This window comes from Pongo pygmaeus, chromosome 4 (genome assembly GCF_028885625.2).
Source record: "Pongo pygmaeus isolate AG05252 chromosome 4, NHGRI_mPonPyg2-v2.0_pri, whole genome shotgun sequence".
Taxonomy (NCBI): domain Eukaryota; kingdom Metazoa; phylum Chordata; class Mammalia; order Primates; family Hominidae; genus Pongo; species Pongo pygmaeus.
The window spans coordinates 64,153,025-64,172,670 of NC_072377.2; the positions used below are offsets into that span (position 1 = coordinate 64,153,025).

The 19,646-nt window shown below is 38.8% G+C and overlaps 1 protein-coding gene across 2 annotated transcripts in view; it reads left to right on the forward strand.

The window, feature by feature from the left end:
• Positions 1-19,392, forward strand: part of RAB3C (RAB3C, member RAS oncogene family) — a 290,956-nt gene extending 271,564 nt beyond the window's left edge. For both annotated transcript variants that reach the window (XM_054489820.2, XM_054489821.2), the window contains exon 5: positions 14,809-19,392. In XM_054489820.2, the coding sequence (XP_054345795.1) occupies positions 14,809-14,996 (188 nt within the window). In that variant the 3' untranslated portion in view covers positions 14,997-19,392. The remainder of the gene's footprint in view (positions 1-14,808) is intronic.
• Positions 19,393-19,646: the final 254 nt, after the last annotated feature.

Here is a 19,646-nt window from a genome sequence, read left to right on the forward strand (position 1 = left end):
ATATTTTTAGTAGAGATGGGGTTTTGCCGTGTTTGCCAGGCTGGTCTCGAACTCCTGACCTCAAGTGACCCGCCCATCTCGGCCTCCCAAAGTGCTGGGATTACAGGCATGAACCACTGTGCCCAGCCATTTTTATGTCTTTTTTTGAGAAATGTCTGTTATTGGTCTGATCAAGTTTTCTATTTCTTCTTGTTTCAGTCTTTTTTTTTTTTTTTTTTTTTTTGAAACAAGGTCTTACTCTGTCACTCAGGCTGGAGTGCAGTGGCACAATGTAGGCTCACTGCAACCTCCACCTCCAAGGTTCAAGTGATTCTCCTGCCTCAGCCTGCTGAGTAGCTGGAAGTACAGGTGCCCACCACCACACCAAGCTAATTTTTATATATTTAGTAGAGATAGGGTTTCACCATACTGGCCAGGCTGATCTCGAACTCCTGAACTCAAGTGATCCACCCACCTTGGCTTCCCAAAGTGCTGGGATTACAGGCATGAGTGACCACACCCAGCCTTGGTTCAATCTTTGTTGGTTGTATGTGTGCAGGAATTCATTCATTTCCTCTAGGTCTTCAAATGTATTGGTATATAGTTGTCCATAGTAGTCTCTTATGATCCTTTATATTTCTGTGGTATACATTTTGATGTCTCCTTTTTGTCTCTGACTTTATTTATTCAGGTTTTATCTCGTTTTTTTCTTCGTCTGGCTGATGATTTGCCAATTTTGCTTATTGTGTTATAAAAACGACTTTTTGGCCAGGTGCGGTGGGCTCACGCCTGTAATCCCAGTACTTTGGGAGGCCAAGGCAGGCAGATCATGAGGTCAGGAGACCGAGACCATCCTGGTTAACACGGTGAAACCCCATCTCTACTAAAAATACAAAAAATTAGCTGGGCGTGGTGGCGGGCGCCTGTAGTCCCAGCTACTCGGGAGGCTGAGGCAGGAGAATGGCATGAACCCGGGAGGCAGAGCTTGCAGTGAGCTGAGATTGTGCCACTGCACTCCAGCCTGGGGACAGAGTGAGACTCCTTCTTAAAAAAAAAAAAAAAAAAAAAAAAAAACTTTTTGTTTCATTAATCTTTTATTAATCTTTTATTCTTAATTTCTTTCTTCACCCACTTGTTATGTCATTCAGTAGCATATTGTTTAATTTCCATGTATTTGTATTGTTTCAAATGATCTTCTTGTTATTAATATCTAATTGTATTTGTATTTTATTGTGGTCAGGTAAGATACTCAATATAATCTTAGTTTTTAAAAATTTGTTAAGACTTGTTTTGTGTCCTAATATATGGTCAATCCTGGAGAATGTTCTACATGCTGATGAAAAAAATTATGTATTCTGCAGCTGTTGTGTGAGATGTTCTATCAATGTCTGTTAGGTCCATTTAGTTTGTGGCATAGTTTAAATCTGATGTTTCTTTGTTAATTTCCTGTCTGGATGATCCAATGCTGATAGTGGAGTGTTGAAATTCCCAACTATTGTATTATTGAACTATTGTATCACTAGGGTCTATCTTTCTCTTTACATCTAATACTTGCTTTATGTATTTGGGTGCTCTGGTGTCAGGTGCATATATATTTATTAGTGTTATTTTGCTGACTCAATCTTTTTATTATATAGTTTCCTCTGTCTCTTTTTATAGCTTTTGACTTGAAGCATTTTTTTTTTTAACTGATACAAGTATAGCTATCCCTGTTTACTTTTGGTTTCTGCTTGAATGGAACATGTTTTTCCAATCCTTCACTTTTTGTCCATGTGTGTCTTTACAAATGAAGTGAGGTTTTTGTAGGTAGCATATAATCGGGCCTTGATTTTTTTTTTAATCTATTCAGCCTGTCTATGTCTTTTAAATGGAGAATTTAAGCCATTTACATTCAAGGTTATTATTTCATAGGTGAGGAATTACTCCTGTCATTTTACTGATTGTTACCTGGTTGTTTTATATATCTTTTGTTTCTTATTTCCTCTTTTATTATTTATTTTTATGGTTGGGTCCCTATCTGTAATGGTAAGTTTTTATTCTTGTTTTTTTTTTTTTTTTTTTTTTTGAGACAGAGTTTTGCTCTTGTTGCCCAGGCTGGAGTGCAATGGCACAATCTTGGCTCACCACAACCTCTGCCTCCCAGGTTCAAGATATTCTCCTGCCTCAAACTCCCGAGTAGCTAGGATTACAGGCATGCACCACCATGCCTGGCTAATTTTGTATTTTTAGTAGAGATGGGGTTTCTCCATGTTGCTTAGGCTGGTCAAGAACTCCCAACCTCAGGTGATCCACCCTCCTCGGCCTCCCAAAGTGCTGGGGTTACAGACGTAAGCCACTGCACCCAGCCTGATTCCTTTCTCTTTTTTCCTTCATATATTGCCTCTACTAGGGAGTTTTATAGTTTCACGTTTTTATTATGTCATTTATCATCTTTTCACTTCCAAATGTAAGACTTCCTTGAACATTTCTTGTAAGGCCAGTCTGGTAATGATGAATTTCCTTGGTTTTTGCTTTTATGTGAAAGATTTTATTTCCCCTTCATTTCTAAAGGATGGCTTTGCTGGGTATAATATCTGTGGTTGGGAGGTTTGGGTTTTTTTTGGTACTTTAAATATGTTATTCCATTCCCTCCTGTCCTGTAGGGTTTCTGTGAGAATTTCACTATTAATCTAATGAGGGTTACTTTATATGTGACTTGATACTTTCTCTATCTGCTATGATTTTATTAATTATGCTATCCTCATCTTTTCCCTTCTTTTCTGCTTCCCAAAACACCGAAAATATAAATATTTGTTCACTTAGTAGTGTCCCGTAAGTCCTGTAGGCTTTATTTATTTATCTTTTTTCTTTTTTTTCTGCTTATATTATTTCAAAAGTCCTGTCTTCAACTTCAGAAATTCTTTTTTCTTCTTGGTCTAGTCTGTTGTTGAAGCTCTCAATGGTAATTTTTTATTTTAGTCATTGGATTCTTCAGCTTTAAGGTTTCTGTCTTGTTCTTTTTAATGATATCCATCTCTTTGTTGAATTTCTCATTCAAATCATGAATTGTCTTTCTGAATTCATTGAATTGCCTATATTCTCTTGTATCTCAGTTAGTTTTCTTAAGTTTATTGTTTTGAATTCTTTTTCTGGCATTTCACACATTTTCTTATCATTGAGGTCTGTTACTTGAGAATTGCTGTTTTTCATTGACAGTGTCTTGTTTCCTTGCTTTCTCATGTTTCATGTGTCCCTACACTGATTTCTATGCATGTGGCAAAGTCACTTCTTCCAATTTTATGAAGTAGGTTTCATATGAATGAGTTTTAGGGTATTGGTTTGGTAGAGTACGTTGGCTTTGCTTCTAGGTGGATGCAGCAGTGTACTCTCCATGTAGTTTCTTCAGCTATAATCCATACTAGTAGCATAAGCAAGTTTCTCAGTGATCTAGGCTGAGAGAGTCTGTGGCACCAGTGGTGTGGCTTTGTAGGACTGGGGTTGCTGGGCTGTTTCTCAGGTTGGAGGCATATATATGTACACAGTGTGCTAGCTAACTTGGAGTCACTGGGGTTGGAGCTATGGTACTGTTACTCTTGCCACAGGCACAAGCATGCAATTGCTTGTCTGACCTAGAACTGTGCCTGCCAGGAGTGGTCCGTGGAACTATTTTTCAGGTCTACATACAGGTGCAAGGCTCTTCAGTTGGCCTGGGGATATGCCCACCAGGGGCAACCTGCAAGGCTGTTTCTCAGGCACTGATGGAGAGTGCAGGACCATTGGGTAGGCCACAGCCATGTCTGCAGGGGGCAAGGGGCAGGGGCACTGCAGGGCTATTTCTCAGGTCCTGAGCACAGTCACATAGAGACTTTGCTGGCCAGGGGCAGATCAGCTGCTCAGAGACTCAGGTCCTCTCCCATTTAGGGGAGGGAATATAGCAGTTTGGCTGGCTCAAGAGTAGAGTTGCCCTGGGCAAGATTGCTAGACTATTGCCCCAGCTGAAAGTGTAGTGACAGGAGTTGTTTTCCCTGCTGTGCAGGACCAGAGTCATAGCTGATTCTGGGCCCAGGCTCTGCACAGCTGGGGTTGTGGCATTCAGCTACCTGTATCAGCTTGTTGGAATTAAAATGGAGTCCTAGTGCTGGAGAGGTGCAGTAGATACTGGCCCCCAGAGAAGGGTGGACTCCAGAGGTAACTCTGGTCTCAAGATGGCTATGCTGCAGAAGCTTGGCTCACAGGGGTGTGAGGTATGGGGAGTGCAAACCTTGTGCTCCTGCTACAGGGCAATACAGCTGCATGAATTCCCAGGAGCTCTCCAAAATGGGCTTAGGGTTTGCAAGAGCTTTGGGATTCTCCTCTTGTAAGGACTATAGGTGTTTGTGGTGGCAGTGGGGGCTGGTGGGGATCATTTTACCTTTTCTCTTCAGTGGAAAGTCCTTCCTAACTCCAGGCAGATCTGATCCAGTTTGGAGAGACAAGTCTGCAGAGATTGGGTGCTTCTACACAGCCCTAGGGTGATTTCAAATCACCCTATGTGTGTCTGTAGTCTCTTGCTGCACTTAGCATTCTCCCTTTGACAAATTGTAGCTGTCTGTTCCTTGCCTTGGTCCTTTTCTACTCATGTATTTCTTATCCTATTGAGCTCTCACCATGTGCCAGGCATGTGACGTTAAGGGATACCATTGAGTAAGTACAATGCTCTTTATTGGGATACAGAGCAAGTAAACCTGTATACTCACCCAACTCAGTGCAGGCATCCTCTCATTTCCCCATTGACCATACTGGGCAGTAAATACTCTCAATCCTTGACTCTTTTTTTCCTTGAATTCACACAAATCAACTCCATTTTCTTTTAATGGTTTTACCTTGAAATTTTTATCATTTATTAGACTACTGATAAAAGAGAAGTCTTACCCTCCATCTCAGAAATTTGGGAGACACTCTAGTCCCTTGATGGATTTTGAGAAGTGTGCTGTTCTCACCAGAAAATCGTTTGTTCATCCTATCTTGGAGTGAGTTCCTTCTGCAGATGGCTAATCTCATGGACTTTGTGGCACTTACTTAATAATTTTATTCTCAGTGGATGACTTTTTCTTGTCTCAATCCCAAATCCCAAAGATATACTCTCTTTGATGCCTGTAGGCACCTGCTTTCAGCTGTGTACAGACTAACCCATGATATTTCATCCGTATAAGCCATTAGAATAGTTTTCTCCACTAAATCTTGGTACTATGCCCTATTCTCTCTATTTTACCTTTAACTGGCATTTGCATGGCTTTACTTAACTGGCATTTGCATGGCTTGGCTTTATTTGACAAGGAAGTAGCCATCCTAAGAAAGATGCATCATCATCTCATCCTCTGCCTTGAGAGATCAGTGAAAAAGCTAGCTGCTTCTGGAGAGAGTTCCTTTTCCATATTCAAACTTCATAAAGACAAGGGATGATTTAATTACAACTTTCAGAATTTGTCACTATATAAAGTAAAATCATTTGTATGAAGCTTCACATAGTGTTCTGTGTCTAGGCTGTCTTACTATTGAAAGGAGTTAGATACAGACTTTGAGAAGAATTTCTTGATTTTAAGAATTGGCAGACATTAGTACATATTAGAAAGGATGAGAAATCCCAAGAACTTGTAAATGAAGCGAACAGCTATTACTCTATGACGTTTGAGTGGAACACTGCCAAAATATAAGAAGATGGACATTAGGGATGTACAAAGGTTAAGAGTGTGGACTTTAGAGTCAGATTTTAGATCTTGTCCTGGTTTACCAAATGTGTGACTCAACCATTTTCGCAACTGTAAAATGAGCCTTGTAAAGTCACCTACTTCATGGGGCTGGTTACAGGATTAGAAAATACATGCAAAAAGGCCTAGCGTAGTATGTGCATATAGTATGTACTTAATAAATGTTAGTTACATTTAAGATTCCATATCCTTTGATATCACAATGAAATTTCATTCGTTCGGGCCCTAGTAATTAAAAATGTATTACACTATTTGCTCTATTTCATATGTATCCTTCACAGCAAAAATAACTTGCCAATTGATAATGCATATGTTATTGTAACCTGAAAATCCTAAACAGACAGAAGTTATCAATGTTTTTGTTGACAATTCATAAATAGGCTGAGCTGGAAATTGTCTCTTTTATCATTGAAAGCCTATTGAAATGTTAAGAAGTTACAAAGGATATATTTAACCCATTTCAGAGAAAAAACTCTTTTAAAACACTTAGCACTCTTTGCATATAAGCAGCCACTCTGCCAATCATAAATGATCCTTATCTCTTTATTAAAACCAATATGACAGAACATCGACTTCTCAGCACTTTAATAGTTCTTAGTTCAGGTGTTGAAGTGTAACGATCTTGCATTTCTTCAAATTTTTTCAGAAATATGTCTTTCCTTGTGAGTAAATAGAGCTGGTTTAATTTGTTTTATATCATAAATTTCCCACAGGGCAAAACCAAAACGATATTTTGTGAAATTCCATGCTTGGTAAACTCCATCTAAAAATGATGTGGCTGACAGAATTGTTTACTGGTTTAGTCACTTCATAACTAAAAACAAAGGAAAAATGATTCTCTTTCTCTCCATTTCCCCATATACCCCACTGCTTCTCCCAATTAACAGAAATCTATTCTCTAATTAAGCCTATAAATATATACACCTACTATATACCCACAAAAATTTCAAAAGTTAAAAAAAATCCTTTAATTAGCCAACATCTACTGGACACCTGCTCATGCTGGGCACTATGTTACTATCTCTAGAGATATGGAGAAGCCCTGTGGAATGTACATTCTAATTGGGGAGCAAAACACACGTAATATGGAGGTGGTCAAGGAATGAGGGGTGATTGCTTTTGGATACAAAGTTTCTTTCTGGGGGGTGATGACAATGTTCTGGAATTAGATCATGGTGATTAACCTTTGTACATCCCTAATGTCCATCTTCTTATATTATGGACCAGGATTTGTTAAGGCCATAGACTGACCATTGCATAGTTTCAGAATTCGAACAGAAGCAGAAAAATGCTACCATCTGGTCATGCCTGGCTAGAGACACAGACTCAGAGGCTGAAATACCATGCTTTTTAGTAGCACTAGCCTTTGGCTGAGCTCCTGTTCTTGCTTTTCTACAGCTTTGGTCTGCAATTTTGGCTCTTCTTCAGGCAAATTGATCAAAAGCCTTACCTCCTACTTCTCTTCCTAAAGCCTGTCTCTGGGCTGGGGCCCAGTAGAGGACGAGCTAATATGCCAGTTTGTCCTGCTGCTCAGCAATCCCTACTTCTGGCTCAAATGTCACCCACCCGGTAGCAGAATGACCTTTCCTTGCAGCTCTGGCCCATCCAGTTCCACAGGAAAGGGGAGACAAGATATTGGAACTGTAACTAGAATCTGGAAAAAGAAGATTTTCTCATGTAGGAGTTTGGGAATAGAAACTTAAGAACAAATCACAGATTTTTAACAATTGGAGATGAAAATGATTTATTGCAGTGTGATTTTAGTAGCTATTTCCTCTCTACAGAAAAAAAAAAAAAAAATCAGTTGTGATTTTTCTTTCAAAGTAAAGTTTAAAAGATCAGAGTGCCCCAAGCGGTGTTTCCCTGGGGTTAAAAAAAGAGCAACAGTGCCGCAGAACATCTCATAAAAACAAATGGCATTTTACAATATGGTGTAGCTATTGATGGGTGGAAATGAATCAAGTGTTTCCTATAAGACTGTTGTAATGCACTGGCGAAAGGGGCGGAAAGAGGTGGTTAAGTGTGCAATACTGTAATTGTGATTATTACCATTAACACAATGCAGTCACATGTGGAACTGAGTCCCCTAGGATGCTCTGACATTCCAGTACTCTTCAAGCGCCAGAGTGACATCCTGGAGCCTGCCACCTCAGTGAGCAGCACACTTATGGCCTAAGGCCCTGCTTGCTGCCCTGTGGGTATCAATGTGAAAAGGCCCCAGCCTTCTCTGAGGCTTCCTTTGCTCTAAGGACCTCCTGGGAGCAAAGTGGACAGAAGAATGTCAGCAAATCAGGCCTGCGCCACAGCCAGGAAGTGTGGGTTAATGTTCTTCACGTGCACTGGAAGGTATTAGAATGCCCTCCTTGAAAAGCAGCTGCTCTTTCATCTCCATTGAGACCAGAGCAAAAAGGATTATATTTAAACACCTGTAAGAAGGGTTCTTGTTGAGCATGGGAACCATTTTGTGGTAGGGGATTCTGGCAGTCACCAGAATGGTTTCCCCAATCGGCCATGGGGTTTCTCAGAAAAATCTCTAAGGGCAACATACATTCTCATTCATTTAGGACAGTGATTCTTACCATATATATGTATATATACACGTGTATACATGTATACATATATGTATATATACACGTGTATACATGTAGACATATATGTATATATACACGTGTATACATGTAGACATATATGTATATATACACATGTATACATGTAGACATATATGTATATATACACGTGTATACATGTATACATATATGTATATACACGTGTATACATGTATACATATATGTATATACACGTGTATACATGTATGCATACGTATATACACGTGTATACATGTATGCATACGTATATACACGTGTATACATGTATGCATACGTATATACACGTGTATACATGTATGCATACGTATATACACGTGTATACATGTATGCATACGTATACGTGTATATACACGTGTATACATGTATGCATACGTATACGTGTATATACACGTGTATACATGTATGCATACGTATACGTGTATATACACGTGTATACATGTATGCATACGTAAACGTGTATATACACGTGTATACATGTATGCATACGTATACGTGTATATACACGTGTATACATGTATGCATACGTAAACGTGTATATACACGTGTATACATGTATGCATACGTAAACGTGTATATACACGTGTATACATGTATGCATACGTATACGTGTATATACACGTGTATACATGTATGCATACGTAAACGTGTATATACACGTGTATACATGTATGCATACGTAAACGTGTATATACACGTGTATACATGTATGCATACGTAAACGTGTATATACACGTGTATACATGTATGCATACGTAAACGTGTATATACACGTGTATACATGTATGCATACGTATACGTGTATATACACGTGTATACATGTATGCATACGTATACGTGTATATACACGTGTATACATGTATGCATACGTATACGTATACATGTATACGTATATATGTATATGTGTATATATGTATACATATACGTATACATATACATACGTATACGTATATATACGTATACATGTATACGTATATTATATATGTGTATATATAGTTTTATTGAGGTATATTTCATATACCATAAAATTCACCCATTTGAAGTGTACAATTCAGTGGTTTTTAGTATGTTCACAGGACTGTGCCACCTTCATCACAGTCAATTTTGGAATATTTTCATAACCCCAGAAAGAAGCCCCCTGCCCATCAGCATTCACTCTGCCTTTTCCCTCACTCTCTACCCCAGCCTAGGAAGCTACTAATCTGCTTCCTGTCTTATAGATTTACCTATTCTGGGCATTTCTTATAAAATGGTCTCATATGAGATATGGTCCTTTATATCAGGCTTTTTTCACTTGGAATACTATTTTCACAGTTCATCCATGTTGTAGCATGAATCAGTATTTGTCTTTTTGTGACTGGCTTATTACACTTAGCATAATGTCCTCAAGGTTCATTCATGTTATAACATGTGTGAAAATTGCCTTTCTTTTAAAATTGAATAATATTCCATTGTTTATGTATAACACATTTTGTTTATCCATTCATAGGTTGATAGGCACTTGGATTAGTTCTACCTTTTGGCTATTGTGAATAATGATGCTATGAGCATGGATGTACAGAGAAGGGTAAATCTTAACCTTAAATGTGCGTAAGAAACCTCCCAAGCAGCCTGTTAAAAATGCATATTCTGAAGCCCCATACACCCCTTTGATTCCCATTGTTCAGTATGTGTAGAGTGGAGTTCAGAAACTTTAAAGCACTTCAGGTGATTTGCTCTGTCACCCAGGCTGGAGTGCAGTGACGTGAACACTGCTCACTGCAGCCTTGACCTCCCAGGCTCAGCGGTCCTCCCACCTCAGCCTCCCGAGTAGCTGGGATTACAGGAATGTGGCACCACACTCAGCTAATCTTTGTATATTTTGTAGAGGTGGTGTCTTACTACGTAGTCCGGGTTGGTCTTGAACTCCTGAGCTCAAGCGATCCTCCCACCGTGGCCTCCCAAAGTGCTGGGATTACAGGCGTGAGCTATGGCACCCAGCCCGTAATTTAGGTGATTCTAATGAGGGTGAACCTCCAATCCTATGAAGTCAGGGTGTAGAATCACAGCCCTTTGTCACTAGAGTGAAGTCTGGCTTACACTGCCTCTCTCTGCTTGCTCTTTCAGTGTCCACCATGAAGAGGACACAGGTTGGCTTTGTGCTTCTGCTGCTCTTTCCTCAGCATAGCTAACATGTTTTATCAAACAAAACCTTTCCAAGCTTTTATTTGGTCCCTAACATCAGGTGAACCTGAAGGGATTAGTGTCCCGCTGTACCTGTAGTGGTTTTTGGAAAGGGCAGGAGTGACCCTTTCAGGATCAGGCATGAGGAAGCCTACAACAGAGATGTGCTGGACCACAGTGCAAAGCTCATGCATCTCAGGAACAGTGCTGCCTGCCCCTGCCAAAGAGATTAGAAAGGCTTTGTTAAGGGAAGGATGAGAAAGAATGATCAGAGTTTCTACAGTTAAGTGAAAGGCTTCACTGATTTGCTGATGAAGAAACCTACATGAGCTGAAAATACTAATTCTGGATGATGTAGTCTGAGAGACAGGTGTTCAAGGCTGTAAGCTAAATCAGTAACTAACTTATTTATCAGGAGGTCTTTGTCAGACTTCACAATCAGCTTGCTATGTGACTTTGCGCTACTTATTTGATCTTGCTGAACCACACTCTTCTACCCAGTAGATTGGAAGTGATCTTCAAAGTTATAAGACTCTGTTTCTGAAGTATCATTGACCCAGCTTCCCACTGACATTGGTGTGTATGAATGGGAGATTAAAGATTTCTCAGAACAAGCTCAAAATACTGAGAACTGATCTCAAAATACAGAGATACTGGGAGGTAACAGCCATAAAATCTGAGTTAGTGAAAGAACAAAGGCTGTAGTGGTTGGATTAGTGGTTATAACTTAGGCCATGAGCTTTAAGCACCCATGGGCACACACAGTTGAGGGCATGAGCATCCTCATACACAGGTGATTGAATGAAAAGACTGATTCGCTTGGATAGAAAATCAAGCCCCACTTGATTTTCTAAACATCCCTGTACCCCAAATCTAAACTACTAAATGCTAAAATACTAATGATATTGATTTTGATCCTGAATATCTTATTTTATGACAAACTTATGACAAGAGATCCCAGCATAACTGGTCAATGAGAGGCACTTTAATTTCCAGAACCTTTATTTATTTATTTATTTATTTGAGACGGAGTCTTGCCCTGTCACCCAGGCTGGAGTGCCAGTGGTGCGATCTCAGCTCACTGCAACCTCCATATCTCAGGTTCAAGCGATTCTCCTGCCTCAGCCTCCTGAGTAGCTGGGACTACAGGCACATGCCACAACGCCCGGCTAACTTTTGTATTTTTAGTAGAGGCAGGGTTTCGCCCTGTTGGCCAGGCTGGTCTCGAACTCCTGACCTCGGCGATCCACCCGCCTCAGCCTCCAAAAGTGCTGGGATTACAGGCATGAGCCACCGCACCCAGCCTCTATAACCTTTTATATCTATAAATCTAGAATTCTGTATAGAAATACAGCTGTCATGATGACCATCTTGATGAATCTTGAGCAGTATTAAGATATCAGAATACTTTTGGAATCACCAAGAAAGATTGTTTCATTTGGTTTACTGGCAGTGTTAAATCTAGTTAGTTATTTTCTGATTATTTAACTTGATGAAAGTTTATGGTATATTGTGATTGTTAATTAACATAGGACTTACAATTTAGCCAAAACAAAATGGTAGCTTACTTTTTCAGTGTATCTGGAGAAGCAGGAGAGTGTACAAGTTAGTAGTTCATGTTCCAGCTTTGCCAATTACTAGCTGAGCAAGGAAATACTTGAGCAAATTACGGAGCCATTTTCTGCCACTATTTCATCAGTAAATTGGAGAAAATAATGGTACCTACTAATGGATAAAATGAGTTAAAATGTATAAAATGCTTTGAATAGTACCTATTATACAGTAATCACTCAACAAATGTTAGTTTATTATTGCTATTGTCGTTATCATAGCATTTTCTAGTTTGCTTGGCACTTATGCCTATCTTTTCTCATTTTAGCCTTATGATAACCCTGTAAGTTAAGTAAGGCAAATGTCATAAATAAGGAAATTAAGGATTTTTTTAAAGTGACTTGTTCATGGTCCCAAAGCTAGAAGTGTTGGTAAGTGGGGCTAGATCCCACATCTTTTGACTGATAATCTATCTCTCACCATATCATGATGTCTCCTTCTCAGCATGCTGAATAAATAGTTGCCATTATTTCTGGCACATTGTCTCTTTAATAGCCACATATTCTTAGGGTTCCAGTTAAGGTTGAGAAGCTGAGATCATGTTGGCTTCTGAGATCAAAGATAATTTTACTGACCTCAAATTGTATACCAATATGATGACAGAGTGTTGAGATGCCCAGGGTAAAGGAGTCACATTTGATAAAACCTTGTGTGGATTATCATCTTTTCATAATGGCTAAATCTTTTATGATACTGTTCAAACTCAGTGACTTCCCAAATCATACTAATAAGTACAAGAAGTGTTAGCAAAAGAGATGAAAAAATTGAACTTGTAAATGAGACCTTTGTACCAAATTCTTGGATGTTTTTTCTTCAAAGGCTGATTCAGGGATCTTGAATTCTTCTGTGGGTTCTTGGTATCTTATGACATAAAGCATCCTCCCATTAGGTCTGGGAAACTCACCACAAGCATGCCAATAGTTCTGATATCTTAGCAACAAGGATCTTGCTTAGATCCATACTTGCCTTTCCCCAACTCTGGATTGAATTACTGGAAGTTGAATGACCTAGCTCTAAAGATTGTACAAGCATTAGAAAAGAGAGCTCTGTTAACACCAGATGGCCTTATCTGTAGATTTTTAAAATGTAGACTATAAGAAAGCCATATAAGCATTGTCCAGAGAGACAAAAGGAAAGAAAAATACAAGCCACAATGGTTTGAAATATCCACCTCTATTTTATAGAACCTTGACTCTACTGATGTTCTTCAACCCCAATCCTGCAGTTATTCATGTGGATTTTAACAAGAGAGTAGCTAGTGAAATTCAAGCTCAGATGTAGTCATTGAACCAAATAGTATAACGACTAAGTTGGAGATTTTAACTCACGACACTTGCCTTTTGTTGTCTAGCTTCAGTACTATTTAAGAAAATAAGTATTTCTAGGTTATTTGAGGGATTTTGACATGGATGCAAAATATTAGTCTGTTCTTTTTCCTTTGGCGTCAGGAGCTGGGATGAAATCACATGATTTAATCATTTTGAATCCATGTGGCTCCTCTGAGATAGGGCCAGATGTAACCAGAAGGATTTATAGGGTGTAAAATTCAGAATGGATTAGAAAAACCTTTCTATGTTCAGCCCAACACATTCTAAATCAACGTCCCCTGAATGGACCAGAGCAATCTCTGGCTGGCCTAGTGGGGAGGTTGTCATGGCAACTGACTGGCAAGCTCAGCCGGTGGAATGTGAATGCAAACAATAGAGTGATAAGACTGTGTACAGAGCAGCATACTAAGGCTGCTTCTGCCCAGGTACAGTGGCACATTGGTGAAAGTGTGAAACTGTTGCTGCATTTTGTAACTTCTTAACAATCTCTGGCAGCTCATTTGAAATTTACCAAGTGCCCTTTCCCAGATGTTGGTAAAAACATTCCTGCTGATAGATAACAGAAGCTATGGAAAAATTAGCACCCAGCTGATAGGTGCAGAGGTATACAAAGCCCTGGAGGCCTGTTGGAATAACACTACTCAAAAATTTTCTGAAGGAGGTTGAAGCAGGTTTAAGGTAAATCTTATGACTCTTCAGTGCCATCTTGTGACTCTTCAGTGCCATCTTGTGTCCTTTTAGATACTGAAAATTTACTAGAAGCCCGCTCTCAGACCGATCATTAGGCAGCAGCAGGGCAGACATGGAAAAGTTAGAGCTGGGTTATATTGGAGCTTGGTATTCCCTTTTACAGCAGAATATGCACACCAAGGCTTCTGAGCTTTAAATTGATTTAAAAAAATTAAAATTAAAAATTTTGGTAGAATCTGGAAATAAAAACAGAATAAAATGCCAAATAATGCCACGAAAAGATTGCAAGAGTCTACATGGTGGGCTAGGGGTTGAGGGAAGGGATGGAAAAGATAGATTTAGTGTCGAAGATTCTTAAAGATAGATTTGGTATTGAGGATTCTTACTGTTATCATTACTAACTCTTGCAATAGAATATTTTTAATCTATTCAGTCATGCTGATAATGCAAATGAATCAATAGAGAAAAATAAAATGTGAACATCACCAATTCTACTTTATAACTCTTTTGTTCATGGTTAATGGAGTAAGAGATGGTAGCATTTGCTTAAATGGTACCTCATGCCCACCTCTAATCTCTTACCTACCCCAAACCCACCACCCACTGATGTCTCACCATCACCTCATCACTATTGAAAGCCATAATCAAGTCCCATTTAATTTCAGAAATGCAAAATAACCAAGCTGGGTTTCTGTGTGTTTCTTCCAGGGTTTGAGTTTTTTGAAACAAGTGCCAAAGACAACATTAATGTCAAGCAGACATTTGAGCGCCTTGTGGATATCATCTGCGACAAAATGTCAGAGAGTTTGGAGACTGATCCTGCCATCACTGCTGCAAAGCAGAACACGAGACTCAAGGAAACTCCTCCTCCACCGCAGCCCAACTGTGCCTGCTAGTGTCCCCGTGCACACAGGCAGCTCCAGGGGGCTCTGGTTGCCAACAAACAGCATTTGTAAATGGTCTATTAGCCTTCATTTATACTGCCTAATAATTATTTGAAGGAATAAATTGATGTCAATGGCTCGTACGCATTCAATTCTTGGGAGCTTTCCTGTTTAATATGTGGCAAATATGTGATCTTAAATTTGTAAGGACTATCCATCTATAAACATCTGGTACCTGCATGTGACTTGTTATTTATTTGTCTGCTAGGCTCTTTTTGTTTCAAATTTGTTCTCAGACTACTTCTGGGACATCAGACTATAATCTCACTACAACTGGCTTTTGTCCCATTGATTCAAATTATGCTATTCACTTGTAGGAATGATGACCAAGGAATTGCTTGTGTGTGTGTGTGTGTGTGTGTGTGTGTGCTCACGCACGTGCCCGCGTGCGTGCAGAGGAAGAAGTCACAAGACTTCATTTGCTTTACTCTTAGTTGAAAATCAAATGGAAGTTTTTCTCATGATTAGGGACGCTGTCATGAGTCTGGTCAGTTTACTGTTGGGAACTGTCTTTATTTCACTGTTCTTAATAACCGAGGAGATCATTGGCCTATAAAGAAATTGAAATTTTGTTTTTAAGGTCCTTGCAATTTTCGTAAGTCATTAATATTACCTGACTGGGGCTATTTAACAATAATCTCCGTTTACACGTTTAAATAAGCAAATACCTACCCAGGACTGCTTTTTCCACTGATCCTTCCCAATTCTGTGAATATTCAACATCATTGAACAGATTGAGACATATCTACTGAATGCCAGTTATGCAACAAGCATTTTAACCAAGAAGGGTATGAGTAGCTATGGAATTCCAAGGTCCAAGCCCCCTTATTTTTCAATGACTTGCCTTCCCCAACCCCCATAATGCACACCACCACCACCATCACTTTCTGGAAGCATCACCAACTCTTGGACTAGAGCTTATGTTGAAGCTTGTTAGGGCTCCTCTTTCCATAGGATATAGACTTGCCTCCCCAAACACGGCCATCTTCTCAAACCTCAGCTAAGTTCTTTTACCTGTTTAGATGCTATTTAAATCAGATTTCAAAGGGTCCCCAGTTGAGAAAAAGGAAAATTTTAATCTTTAATCATCTTTTTAAGTCCAGATGTTCATAAATTCTAAAGCATATTCCTATTACGTGAATGCTTAAGTTACACAGAAAACATTCTGTAACTGTAGTATTTCAATTTCAGAAATATTTAGGGTCCATAGCAATTTAAAGAGGGAGGAAACCACTGGAACATTCTAATTTTGTATCACAAACTTCCTAAAGGACCTATATGAATAAAGAGAAAACAACAAATCCTACCAGCTGTACAGAGAGCAACAGGGAAACTTGGCCTCTGTATCATTGTCCAGCATTATTTAAAGCTAGGATTTAGGAAGGCAGCAGGAATTATTTGGCAGATTTGGGAGGATAGTTTCGTTAAGTGAACTTTCTCCTTTTTTGGTGGTTATGTCAAAGAGTTTTTTTCCTCTTTTCAAAAATAGAGAGGCTTCCCGTGAAAGTATTGGATGCAAGTGAAACAGGCATACATCTAAAGATATCTCTGGAGAATAAATCCTTACAAGTCACAGAACTAGGTCACACACATTAGTAAGTTAAAAGTTGGAAATTAGGGGAGAGAGCGTTTGGAATGCTTTAAGCATTTCCATGGTATTTCTCACCTTCCTAGTTGAAGATCCACTAATCAGTAGTACACTTCTACTTTGGCGCCCTACAAAGCAAGCCTTAGCATAGTAAAGACAAGAAAACATTAATGTTTTATTAGTTTTAACGGGGCAACCAACTTCAAAATCACAGGAATTACAGTGACAGGAGAGAAAGAAGCAGGGGGCATAAAAACAGATTTGTTTGCAGCAGTAGTCTGTTTGTACAATGTTATAATATTTCTGTAACTTGGGCCAGAATGTGGCCATGTTAAATGATATAGCTATTAAGCTCACTTTTACAATCTAAAAGGAACTAATAAAGCCGGGAAACCCTTCCCATCCTCCTTCACAGCCCTCATCCCACACATATAGATAGATGTAAAAAGCTTAGAAAGAATATTTTGATGGCTTTTTCAGAAGGACCTTGATGTGTGTATTGTGGTAAAATGAAAAGCAAAATGAGACAGTATTTAAAAGTGAAAGAGCAGAGTTTTGCTCTGCTGAAAACTCCTTCCCTGAAGAACTGATTGCTGTTGAAATTAATTGGCCCTTAGACCGGAAGCCCTAAGCCAAGCTCCCACTTACACAGTGTCAAACATCCCGAAGTGGAAACATTTTATGCCAGTCAGGGGAGAGACATGCAAAAATAGCCCAAATGTCATTGCCAAGAAACATCTGATACTTTCTAATTTCTAAACCCCAATGGAAGTGAAGCCTTTTTCATTGATTCTCAGTTCTGGAACTCCCACCCTGTTAGGATTTCCATTCCAAATAATTCAATGAGAGGTTTCCAGAGAAGCAGTCACAGAGCTCAAGAGAAAGAACACTTAAATGCTCCTGCTGTAATTGCATCAAAAAATCTGGGTTTTAACATCAAATTTGGCAAATGGTGGGACCAACCCAAGGTTAACTAAGTGGGCTTTCATTGGCATTGAGCTATGTTACTTATAAATTATAACACTATAGTTCCAAGGTTTTTCAGCCCTTTGGCCAACACACACACACACACACACACACACACACACACACTATACCATCATCTATCAATAGTCTAAATATATACATCAATGCAGGTCATTTTTATCAATGGCCTAACTAAATTTATATTTAAAAGAACAAGACTTTTAAAAAGTACATACTCCTGTTGGTTTGTAAGTTATACACATTTATCTCTTGTCTTTGATGCAATTAAATTTGTGTTTTAAGTATGAATTTATTTTCCTTTGCTACTCATTAGCTGACCACTTTCACTCCTCTAAATACCCTTAGGAATAAACCTGAACTGTTCCAAATCGATTCTTCCAAGAGCTTTGGTGTTGGCACCTTCCTTTCTTTTCCTAATGCAACTGAAAAATTGGACTGAAAATTATTTGACTTAAATAGCCATCCTCAGAGTGAATCAGCATTTCATTTTTTGGAAATGGGGATGGAAGTAGAAGGTGCACAAAGCATCCTAAGATGGCAGTTTGAATGTTAGCATCACATCTACACGCTCATAAGAGGAATTGCTTCAGGACAATGAATCAGTTCATTGTCGCTGCCCCCAATGAACAGCTCCAACTGCCTTGATGAACTTCTAATGACTGTGAAAGCTAGGAGGTTCTTCTAGTTCCTCCTTAGGGTCACTTGAAGTTCAGTAATTTTTTGCTGCCTGGTAACTAAGTGCTAAGATTTTTACTTGGAAAGAAAACTATGACAATACCTTCAGTTGTAGCAGAAAGTTGTGGCATTGTGATAATAAACAAAATCTACAAAGTTACAACCCAAATTATACAAGACATCAATATACTCAGTAAACAAATATATATTTCACCTACTTAAATCTTACTCATATTAATTATAGGCCTTTTGTTTAGTACACTGGTTATTTTTTAAGGAACCAATTTAAACTTTCAATTTTAAATACATCTATGCTGACGATAGACTTTCGGGTATACACAACCTTCTTCTCTTTTAAAAGTTAAATACATTCTACTATTAACTGAACTTCCATGAAGCAACATTAATTTTAGAGCATGGTAGTCCATAATCAGTGGTTCATTGTGATGTGCTTTATCCAACATGTATCTTAGTGCATGGTTGAGGATGTACTATGTGATATTTTAGTTAACAGTGTGGCATTTGTGGGACTATATTAAAAGCATATCCAAACTACCACGCTATACCAAGCTGAAGTAGGTAACACGTGCATGTGAAAAACTGTGATATGAATCTTATTTATAAAAAAAGTAATAACTAAAACCCTTCTAGACCAAAAAGTTACTGTGTGTTTGTTAATAATCTTCATAGTACTACTGGAATGCTCAATCAGGTATTTTTGGTGTGGCATACTTCAGAGCTGGCCTGTCCATCTGAAGAACCCTTTCTCTCACAATTACAGTTTGCATGACTAGAACCCAGAACTCTGTTCCTTTGCGTGTATAGTCACTTAGTGTGCTGTCCAGGTGCCACATGAGCAACTACACCCATGTGGCCTTTCTGTCACTCCCTGGAAAATGCAACCTCTACAGCTCTGCTCAGCTCTGCCTGTGTGCATTGATTACCTTCGCTTTAGTAGTTTGCCTGTAAAATGGTGAAGTCTTTCTGATATGCTGAACCTTTGAGCCAGCTTTTGGGAGTTCTTCATATTTTAGGTGAATTTTTGACCAAAGTCAATTAAAGACATAAACCTGTTTTATATCATGGAATTTACTGGGCCAAATTAAGTAAAAGATGAAGTTTATGACCAAAATAAAAAAAGCCTTTACCCCTGCACAGCACTGTATCAAAGGGCTCTAGATTGTAGAAATATAGTACCCCCTAACAGGGAAAAACCAAGTTGGGGGATTTATCTAAAATGTATCTACCTATTGTTACTGGTATTTCACAAATAATTTTTTTCTTAAAAATATTTACAGAAATGCTTGACACTCCAGTCAAATAATATTTCCCTTTGATAGATTGAAATGTTT